The sequence below is a fragment of the Antrostomus carolinensis genome, unplaced genomic scaffold (assembly GCF_000700745.2).
Source record: "Antrostomus carolinensis isolate BGI_N321 unplaced genomic scaffold, ASM70074v2 scaffold19653, whole genome shotgun sequence".
In the NCBI taxonomy this organism is placed as follows: domain Eukaryota; kingdom Metazoa; phylum Chordata; class Aves; order Caprimulgiformes; family Caprimulgidae; genus Antrostomus; species Antrostomus carolinensis.
In genome coordinates, this window is record NW_010304769.1 from 52090 (window position 1) to 62926 (window position 10837).

General features: G+C 49.9%; 1 protein-coding gene across 1 annotated transcript in view; it reads left to right on the forward strand.

The window, feature by feature from the left end:
- SPINT1 (serine peptidase inhibitor, Kunitz type 1) overlaps positions 1-3091 on the forward strand; it is a 19554-nt gene extending 16463 nt beyond the window's left edge. Inside the window, exons 8-10 of the mRNA XM_010164578.1 lie at positions 566-736; positions 1457-1513; positions 2670-3091. Coding sequence (XP_010162880.1) covers positions 566-736; positions 1457-1513; positions 2670-2866 — 425 coding nt within the window. The 3' untranslated portion in view covers positions 2867-3091. The remainder of the gene's footprint in view (positions 1-565; positions 737-1456; positions 1514-2669) is intronic.
- The last annotated feature ends 7746 nt before the right edge of the window (positions 3092-10837 follow it).

Sequence of the window (10837 nt, forward strand, 5' to 3'; positions counted from 1 at the left end):
GGAAGGTGTCCCTGCTGATGGCAGAGGGGTTGGAACTGGATGAGCTTTAAGGTCCCTTCCAACCTAAACCATTCTATGATTCTAGGATTCAATAATACCAGTAATCATATGTCTGTGCTTGATCCCAAGCCTTTACCTTGTTTGTACAAATATAGAGAGTGGCACTATCATGGGGCTAAAAGAGTATATCCCAAGTCAGCTTAAATGCAACTTGCTTGTGGAGGAGACCTGAGCTGAACTGTGGTTTCTGTGTGTCCAGGCTCTTCATGTTCCCTTCTGCCTCCTGAGGAGGACAAGTCATTTCTGCAGGGGATTGAGTCCAAGGTCTAGCACTCTCTAATGTTCTATTTTCCTCCTTGCTAGTTGGGTTTATGAGCAGATGGCACCTCACCTTGGCAAAGCCAGTTTGAGCAGCTGGCAACTGGGCAGTGGGGACCTGAGAGCCACTGCTCTAACCATGGATTCCCTCTGCCGTGGTGTTTGTGCTCTTCTGTTGTGAGCAGAAAATGTTGCCTCTCTGGGAACACACTGCTTGGGCTAGAGCACCTCTCTCTTGCCTTGCCAGGTCACTGTGTGGAATTACCTGATACTGGACAGTGCACTGAGAGCATCCCCCGCTGGTACTACAACCCATTCTCTGAAAAATGTGACTCCTTCACCTACGGGGGCTGTGGTGGCAACAACAACAACTTTGAAGAAGAGGAAGAGTGCATGAAATCGTGTTCAGGCATCACAAGTAAGCAGACATAGTGAGGGCTGGAGTTTTACTGATCAAACTATGAAAATCATTCCAGTTTAATTCTGTGGTCCTAAAGAGGCAGTGACCTGGGAGCTTTCAGTCAAAGCAGCTCTGCTCTCAAAGCCTGGCCGTACCTCACAGCATTCTTCAACGTGACCGATGGCTTATGGGGAACAGTGGGTATCTACAGCATCTTTCTGCAATGCAGCCTCTCATTTCTCAGAGCTGGAAAACATTTTGGGTGCTGATGTTGAGAAAGGGGCAGAGGAGGATGACAAAACTAACCTGAGATATGGTATGGCCTCTCTAAAGACAATCTAACTTTCTAGCTTGGCTCCAGTTCTCCCCAAGTAGGAGGGGAGAAATTAAGAAAATCCTCAATGACACATATGAGGCAGAAGTTTTAAAGAAACAAGAGGGAAAGGTTTATACTGTAGAGCTCTGTACGGGTTGCTGTGGTGGCCAACAGCTGAAATGGGAGGAATTCTGCCAAACTGTATCTGTTCTGAGGCAAACTCACTGCTTTTTTGAAGTGCCACCCTCAGCAATGCTGTGCCTAACAGCCTGATAGAGCTCAGGACCATGGCTGTCAAGAAGGATGCTGTATGCATTCAGTCACTTCAGAGCACTGGAAGTGTGCTCCTCAGAAACCTGTCTTATCCCTTCTTCCCAGCTTTCTTTGTAAAACTTTTTTCCCCCTCTCTGCTCCCAATTCAGAAGCAGATGCCATTGGCCGCAGATGGGAATCCTTTGAGCCCCAAAGTGCTATCTTAAGTGAGTAACAGTTTTTCCTACAGATCTTGCTTGTTGCTTTTACCCTGTCATGAAAAATATTTTGTTTTTCCTTGCAAATAATAACCTCCTCTCCCACCCCCCTTGTGAAGCTGAGGGAGCAATGTGGGATTTGTGGGATGCTAGCGGTGGCAAGAGATGCTTCTGTGCAGTGTATCTGTGCTCCAATTTATTCTTTGTCTGTGACTCAGTAGCTCATATCAGAGGCTCCTGATTTTCATTCCATCAACTTGCATGAATGCTCCACTGTTCAACGTCAAAAAATGGCAAGTAAGAGGGGCCGAGTTCACATAAGAACCACTAACTTCTGCAAAAAAGAAGGCCCAAGTGGGTACGTGAATAATGTTGGGTGGTAGACTGTGGGGAAATCTGATGACCCTGTACACCCTCTCTACAACTGTGAAGAACACCAAAGCTATGGAATTACAAGTTCCTAAAAGAATATCACATTCAGGTTGATGTCCTTTCACCACAGAGCTGTAAGGCCTCTTTCTTTAGTAGAGAACTCCTGAAGTGATTCAATTCTGTTCTTCAACCCTAGAGATTGATTTAATCTTCGAAAATCACACCATCTCTCAAATGTATCATGTTTGACTGTCTCCACTGATGATGCAAGAGCTTGGTTGGCTGTAGAAGACCAAGTGCTCACAGCACTGCTACAAGCTCTTTCCCCCCAAACTCAGCCTGCCCACCGTAGCTCACTTGGACAGCATTATCCCAACCAGGAGGTGCTTTCTGCGATCACCTCTTGGTGGCCTCCCTGTTGACATAGGAAGCAAAGCCAGTGTTGCAGAAAGGCTTGATATTCATTAGCGTGTCAAACAGCCAAGCCTGCCGGAGTCACCGAATAGCCTTTAGAGGGCGTGGTGCATCTGGGAAATGATGGGAACCATAATTTGGGAGAGACAGGTATAGCTGGCTATACCCTGGCCATACCCTTATGCCATGCCTTATTTTTTCTTTGCCCAGTTGTGCAGTGACCGCTCTGCTGTCAGGCCAGCTCTTGCCCACCTCTTCTCTTTGCCAGCACAAGCTTCTGTGCTTCACAGCAGCTTTTGTGCTTGCTTCTTCCTGACTGCTCCTGCTGCGTCAGAGCTCGTGGAGCTGCCCTTCTAACGTCTTCATGTACCCCTCGCAGGTGCCTTTGAGGTAGTGATTGCTGTGCTCCTCGGGATCTGCATCATGGTGGTCCTGGCGATCATCGGCTACTTCTTCCTGAAGAAAAGGAAGAAGAACAGCCGCCGCCGTCAGCCGACCACTGCTACCAACTCAACCCTCTCCACCACGGAGGACACTGAGCATCTGTTTTACAGCAGTGCCACCAAACCAGTCTGACCTTCAGCCTCTCTCCCTCCAGCCCAGCACTGGGGCACTCCCCAAAACTTCTGGAGTTCTGTTTTTAGAAATGGGCCTGTGCCTGAAGGACTCTTTCTCTTCAAAGACATTGGAAGCACCGGGCCAAGATCCAGCCATGATTTGGCAGTACTAGTGTTTGTGATTGTCTTGGCTAAATGGTTGTTCTGGAAAGTGAGGATCTGGGAGCATTTTAATGCTCTCTGATGTCTATCCCTTCCTAACTTCAAACAATCCAGTGAAACTCTGAATTACATCTTTCTTCCTGCTCAAACCCGGAGCACAGCTCCACTCACCTTACTGAAGGACCCTGGGACTGGATCTGTGTAGCATTCATGTTGGTGAATGGTGCAAGCTCACCAGAGCCAGCAATTTTTTGTTTGCAGTGTCACTTTCTTCCACCAAGCCTCATATTTTCCTCCCTTTCCCTCAGTCCTCTACAAGGTGGCCGTGCCTCCCAGCAGTCCTTCTGGTCATGGTGGGCCTCTTTAGGGCTGTGTGACTCACGTAACCATCCAGACCTGTTCCAAGGGCTCTGTGACACTCTCTAGTGGTTCCTGTTTTCGAGATGGAAGGAAACAGAAATACCTGCTTTAATGACTAGGCTTTGCTTTTTTACAGAAAAGCACATCTAGGTTTTTTTCTGCCTGGCTGCCATGTTACAGCCTCCTATGTACAGTACGTGTCCACTGTTTTCTCTCTGTGAGTTGCCCTGGTTGCTTTTCCAGTGTTCAGTCTGACCCCAAACACCTTGACAAAAATATCTTATTTATCTTTCCATGAAAGGAAAGGAAATGTCCCTACTTTTCCAACTGATGGTGAGGGCAGAGTGGAAGGACCCAGCTCCCTCTCAGTTGGACCTTTGCTGCAGCTTTGATTTGACTGTGCTCTCCTCTGAGCCCCAGCATGACCCGAGTCCTCAGCATCTCCCAGAACACGGGAGCAGGCTGGGTACCACGAGCTGGTGTCCCCAGGCTTCCTTGCTCCTGCTGGCCTGTCCCTCCTGGTGCAAGATGAGCCCAGCCCCAGGAGGTCCAGAGTTCATCCCTGGCCCCATTGCAGCGTGTAACATCCCCACTTTGGTGAGGTCCCATGTGTTCCCCCGTAGGCTGTTTGCAGTGGGGTGCTCCCCAGTTTTGTACTGCTGCATCTCTGTCACCCAGGCTGATTCCTCTCAGATGCTGAGGACTTCTCTTGGGGCAGAAGCTGCTATTTCTGAAGTGCCTGGTATGCCTTGTTGGCTCTGGGGTTGGCACCAATCCCTGACCTCCCAATGCCTGCTGCTCTTGGAAAACTCCTGCTGTGAAGAGAGAGGAAATTGGGGTGTATGTGTGTTTGTGTGTGTGTGTGTGTGTGTAAGAAGCATAAATCTGCGTACAGATTTTAGTTTAAATGCTGGGACCCTTTCAGGGCTGATGGCAGAGTGGCTCTGGAAGGCTCTGGTGAAGCCATTCCCAGCTCAGGGCATGGCTCAGGTCCTCTCAAGTGCAGCTTCAGGAAAGCTGCCTCCTTGGGCCGATGTCTGGGCTGGAAGGGAAGAAACCGCTGCCCACAGCCTGCTGGCAATCTGACTGCACACTTCTCCCCATTGTCACGGGCATCTGCCTCCGTGTCCCTGGGGCTGGTCAGATTCCTCCATGGCTTTTCATGATCTGTCTCATATCATGTCTTCCATCTCTTTGTTTTTCCCACAGCCTGTGATGGCCTACGCAATAATCCTAACATCTTGATTTGTTGGTTGGGGTTTTTTTTGGTTTTGTTTTGTTTTTTGGGGTTTTTTTTGTGCACTCACTCTGATAATACAAGTTGCAATAAAATGGAATTGTTTGTCTTATCTGACCTGGGAGTGGTGTCTGAGAAGCAATGACCCGTGGAGGGGCAGGTACAGTTCCCATGCCTGCTATCTCACACCCTTTCATCTGCCCAGGCTGCGGTAGCTCAGGGGAGAGCTCTCGGGTGCTGCAGCCACAGCAGTCCCATAGTTTGGGAAGAGCTGGAAGCAGGGGATGCAGCCTGTGTGGATACCTGGAGAGACGACTGAGGTGTGCTAGGAGTGAGATCATTACCCACTAAGTCACCCAAGAGAGCAAGGCAGGGTGTAACTTGAAACTGGGTTCCAGCTGGTCAGACTGGTTTGGGGTTTGGGTCTGAAACCAAAGGCAGACGCTATTCTTCAAACAGGAGCTGCTCTAGTTGTGTCTGCGGGCTGGTGATGGCTCAGGCGCTGCAGTGTCAAGTTAGCTAAATGTAAATTTGGCTAATGAGCAATGGATATGTATGGGAACCAGGAGAACCTGACCTGGCAGCGCTTAGGCCTCCACACTGGGAAGGTTTTTCCCCCTGCCCTTGCTCTGTCACTACCACCTCTCTTTTCCCCCACTCCTCACCCACACCGGCTCTCCCGTCCTGCCGTTTCCAGCTCCTTACACCTGTGTTATCCCCCGTGTCCCCTGAAGAGCCAGCCCAGGAGTGGCTGAGCTGTGCTCTGCTCAGTCGGTGGGGTCACCAGTCCTGGCACGGTGTGGGTAACCCCTGGTGTAAGAGTGCTCTTTGAAACCAAGGCTGCTTCTCTTGATGGTCTCCAAAGAGAGAAGGCTGCATGTGTTACAGTCTCTTTCACTTAAAGCGCATCTTTGCGTCTTCCTGGTGTTAGACATGGTCCTGCTGGAGTCTGCAGGTCCAGCCAGAGCCCTCTCCTTTGCTTTGCAGCAACTCCCTGAGCTGCAGACAGAAACAAGCAGTTGTGTGAAGCTGTTGGCTGTTTTTGGGCAGAGCTGCTCCTCCTGGCTTGGAGCTCTGCAGTGTGGCCCCTCTGGAGCACATCGCCCCAGCGAAGCCGCTCTGTGGTGCAAGAGGCTCCTGGGGCTCTGGATCTGACCCCTTGTCCTTGCTGTGGGTGCAGGCAACGTCTTCCCCACCAAGGTCAGTGTTATCAAGGTGGTTGTTTGCATGTCTTAGGGAGCCCCCAGCCCCAGGAGCTGCTGCCTGCTGTGCTGTTCCACCAAGAGAAACCCAGTGCCTCTTCACAAGTGTCCAGTCTGACTTGTTGGTGGCCTCCACCTCCGCAGAAGGAAGTCCATCGAGCTTCTCATCCTCTCTGGGCTAGCAAAGCCTTTTATCCACCTTCCTCTGTCCATCAGGAAGGAGAGCTTGCCTGAGCTTTTGGCTGAGTTGATCCCAGCGGGCTGGAGGGGACCTCGCAGGCTTTGTGTGGCTGCCGGGCTAGATGCAGGAAGCGTTAACTCACAGCTAAATATCGGGTGTCTCCAGCTTCCCCGTGGCACAATGGCTCTGCAAATAAACACAGCAACCATGCCAGCACAACAAGGGATGGCTCCACAGTGGCAGGCCAGAATATTGTCCCTCGCACAAAAGCTGTGGTGATGTGACACTTTCTGATAAGTTACTTTCGCTCTCCAGCCTAATTTATTGCTTAAGGAAGAAATAATTTTGGCTTTGAGGTCAAACAGTTCATTCAGGTTGAAAAGGGAGCTCTAAAACTGGGGGAAAGGAGGAACTGGATTGTCTGCAAGCTCTGCATAATATAAAGAGAAATCTTGAATGTCATTTTTCCTCCCCTTACTGCAAGCATTAGGAATGACCAGACTTGCTCCTACTGAAATGTGCTTTGAGCTCCTAAACGGAGCAGATGCAGATTTGAAGTGACCAGAGTGTACTAAGCAAACATTGCTTGCTAAAATAGTGCCTGTGTGGGAAATAGCCTACAAAAAACTTTTCAGACACTCTGTTTTGGGGTTTTTTTTTTTCCCCTTGAAGAAATGGAGAGATAAATTGGAAATACTCTCCCTTGGTCATCAGGCACAGAACGGGATGTTACTGGAATAGCTTATAGTCATGGAGAAATAGTCGGCTACAGGAATTATGATAGCAGATCCCATCTCTTCTGCAGCACATAAAAAGGTACAGAGGAACCTTTTTTCAAGGAAGCTGGGCTGACCAGCGTCACGGGGAAATGAGTGTTTCCTGGCCAAGGTGTGACGGAGTTTCTGTGGCCCTTAGTCAATGATTGCCTCTCCAAGATGTCCTCATCTCCAACTGTGTCAGGCATTTTGAAACTCCCTATCGGTTCCTGTAACAGCTCTAGGAGATTTTGCGGAGGCCAGACCCAATGTTTAATTACCATCTTCGCTAAGTTGCCCAGAGCCAGCCAACATGAGAGGATATACAAAATGACAGCGAGCGTTTGACAGGAGCTGCACAGGCCAGGAGCTGTGTTGGAGCCAGCCAGGCTCCAGCAAAAAAAAAAAAAAAAAGGGAAATTTTCTACAAGTCTGGGTGCAGACAAAGTGTCTGTGTCTTTGTTCTCTGCCCTGACACACCTGACCCACATGCCGGCTGCTTCAGGATTATTTAAAAATATTGGTGACCGGTTGAAGCAAAGCATTGGCCCAGGAATTTGAGCTGCTGGGACTCTCCCAGCCAGAAACTCTTCTTGAAATTAAATGATAGTGTCCCTCTCACGTAGGTGTCGTGGGAGCCCTTCCCTCCCACAGCTGCAGACCCGAGCTGTGCTGCCTGCCTCCTGCCTGCTCCTCTGCTGCCTGCTGTTCTTTTTATTCATTATAGGATGATTGTTCAGCTGCCCAGTGTGGTTTGTCAGCTCCTTTGAGATGTCCACAAGATGGGGCAGCAGTATCTTAATATCCTGCCCGGTGTTGCCTCAAGACACTGTACTGTCAAACCAGCAGGGACATTGTGCACTGCTGGAGTTGGGTTCTGAGATGTGAGATGCTCTGGGCCTCTATCAGCTCCCTAAGATGTGAGGTCCTGTTCCATTCCTTCCTGTAGATGGTAATGGTATGGCCCATATTACTATACTCCCCCTGGTCTTGAAGCCTCATAGCCACCTGCAAGGCAGGGAAGAGCTGGTACAACCTTGACCTCAGGTCTCCCAAGCCTCTTGTGGGTCCTCTGTGCCCTGGGTCTGCTTCCCCTTGGTTTAGTATGGGTTACACAGAGCCAGCCCCAGCTCCTGGGGTCACCAGTCCAGCAGCAAAACCTTGCCAGTCAGACTTTTAAAAAAAGCATGTAGGTCCTTCTCTTGTTTTTTATCGATCTGGATCCATTTCACAGATTTTTTTTTGCTGACTTCTACTCCTCCCAACACACACACTATGTCTTGAAAGAAGTAAGAGAATTTTTTTTTCCTGTAATCAGAGGACTTCAGGCAATAGAGTTTTCATTAAAACCAAAGCAAGCCAAAACAGTCCTTTTGTAGAGTGTCATCAAATTCAGAAGCTGGTAGCTGTGTCTTCCAAGCCTTGCCACACAACCCTTTTCTCTGCCTTGGAGACGGCTGCTAATCTATATTAGAGGAGGAAGGGGCACTTGTGACACACTCAGGGAGGCTTAATGACAGAGGCAGATGCTTTGGGGAGCTGTGAGGTCGTTGCATGGACCGTGTGGCTCCACAGCCGAGCAGAGGGGAGCTGCTGCCGAGGATGCAACCCTCTTATTCTAATGTCCTTGCTAGAGGTTTTTGGTGCACGAAGTTTCTGTTAAACCAGTTTGAACTGGTTCTCTCTCATATTTAGAAACTATCCCTGCTTATGCTGTAGAATTACACCCTGTCAACAAAGCTTCCTTTCCCTCTCATCCTAGTGTTCTGGAAGAGGGGGAGATCTTTTTCTTCTTTCCCCAAAGCCTGGGCTAATTTGTTTTCAATGGAAAACATTTGCCCAGGAATTGCCTCTTGCCTGCCATGTCTTCTGCTAACTGATCCTTCCATCACCCTTCTGCTGCCCAGCCATGCAATGTCCACCCTCCTGCTTATCTCCCCATTCAGCTGCTAAGGGACCCATCAGAGACAGGATCTGCTCAGAGCACAACCCTGTAGATAAAGGGAAGAGCTGGCACAAAGTGCGTGCCCAATGTCATTCTTCCCATCACCTTGTATGTGCACATTCTCAGGCAGCAAGGCTTTATCTTCTGCCTTTTCTGTTGCATTTCCATCACATTACTGCCTTAAGCACACAAGGCTGTAAAACCCATGCAAATACCTGGCCATCGAGAAAATGAGTAAGCATCTGAAGGACTCTGCTTGGAAATAGTCAAGGAAGGCACCTACTGCCATTTGAATACTAAAAGCCTTGTGTACTGGGGAAACTTCCACTCTTGGCTAGTCCCAGGGCAACTGGGTGAGGTCCAGAAGGAAGCCCAAATACCAAGAAAATAGCTGTTTGTTTTCATCAGTATTCTTGCACCACTAGGCTCCTCTTCCTCTGCAAAGCCCTGGATGCAAGGAACTGATCTAAGATCTCGAATGCTGTACCTCACAGCTGATGTTTCACAATCCACTGCAGCTTCTCCCAGACTGCCAAACGTGTTTGTCTCCATGAGCTGGAGGTGAGCTGGGTTCCCTCACGTGGGTGCTGGTCCTCATATCGCCACGTGCCAGCCAGGTCCACTTGGTGGGACAGGCTGGAAGGGACATTCCTGTTTTCTCCTGGGTGAATTTTCAGCTGGGCTGTTCCTCTGTGTGGGAGCCTCCAGCCAAGGGTGTGAGAGTGGGAAGGAGCCCTGCATGAGCAGCAGCCTGAAGAGTTGACGGTGAAAATTGAACCCAAGGGAGCAGCTCAGCATTAGAACTCAGCCTGTCCTACAACTAGCGCCTGCTGAAGGCCCACGCTCTGGCTGCTACCATACATTAGCATTGCCCTCCCAAAAAACATCCTGGCAAAAAGCTATTTGCTTTTCAGGAATTTGTTTTCTGCTGGTGCTGCTCCTTGAACCAACTCCCCAGGGCATCAGCTGAGCACCAGCACTGGCAGGAGAAAACCTACAGGAGTGTGCCTTGGAGAGAATCTCCGAGGGAAGCTAACCCAGAAATGTCAAACCATACCCATCAGCCCAGACATCTCCCCTAGCCCTGTATGCCCTGACTCTACAGCACCAAACTGAGGCTCTAGAACCAGCTTCTGCTTGTTGTCCTGTAAGTCACATCCCTGATCAGTGTATCCTTCATCAGCAGATGAGGAGTGCCATTGCCATCTCACCTCCCAGCCCTCCCTGTGGTTTGGAGAGTGGGGCTGGTGTCTGGGGCAGGTGGCTCACAGGCTGTCCTGCTTTGGCCCATGGCACTGGGGCTGAGGCGGCCAGGAGTGCTGCCCCAAACTGCGCTCATCCCCCCTTTCACATCAACCTGCAACCTCATGAAAGGTTCCTTCTTCCCCACGCCTCCAGGCTTTCTGTAAATTGCCTCATCCAGCTGCTGAGAAAAGGGGGCTTTCCCGGCTTTCATTTATTCCCCAGTGCATTGCAGGTTTATGTTAATTGTGCGTGATTAACCAGCTGTGGGCTGGAAACTCTTCTGACAGCCCCTTCCAAGGAGGCCATGAGGAAATGGCAGTGGTGAAACCTGCATGTAAAACTGCAGAAGCTTCTCCCTTGAGCCTGGACTTTGGCAGCAGAAGTGGGCTGTGACAGCCCGGGAGCGCAGGCTCAAGTAGAACCTGTGTTTGGGGCAAAAGCAGCCACTTATTTTGCATAAATCACCTGAAACAGCAGGCTAAGGACTGCCTGGTAGGGTTGTGTGTGTGACCATCAGTAGGTCAGGAGAACAGCTGCTCCCAGAGACAGGAAGAGATGCCCTGGGCCCTGTCTTGCAGGGTCTGCATCCCTGGAACCGCACACTCCATTTCATCCATGCAGTCACCACATGGTATGTAAAGCAGGTACAAAAGGCCACTTGGTCATCACTTCCCTCTGGGTGAAAAAAAAAGTGGTAGTAGCACTTTTTTGTTGGCAGTTCTGAAGAGCTTGGCAGGTTTCTAGGCTGGAGGGAACCAAGCCCTACGTCCCTGCTCCACTCCTTGCACTCCAGTGAAGATCCTCCAAAATGTTTTTCTATCTGAGGTGCTCTCAAGTCTCAGATGACCTGCAGATCAGGTACTCGAGCCTCCCTCTGCTTGCTCTCTTCAGCAGAAACAAAGC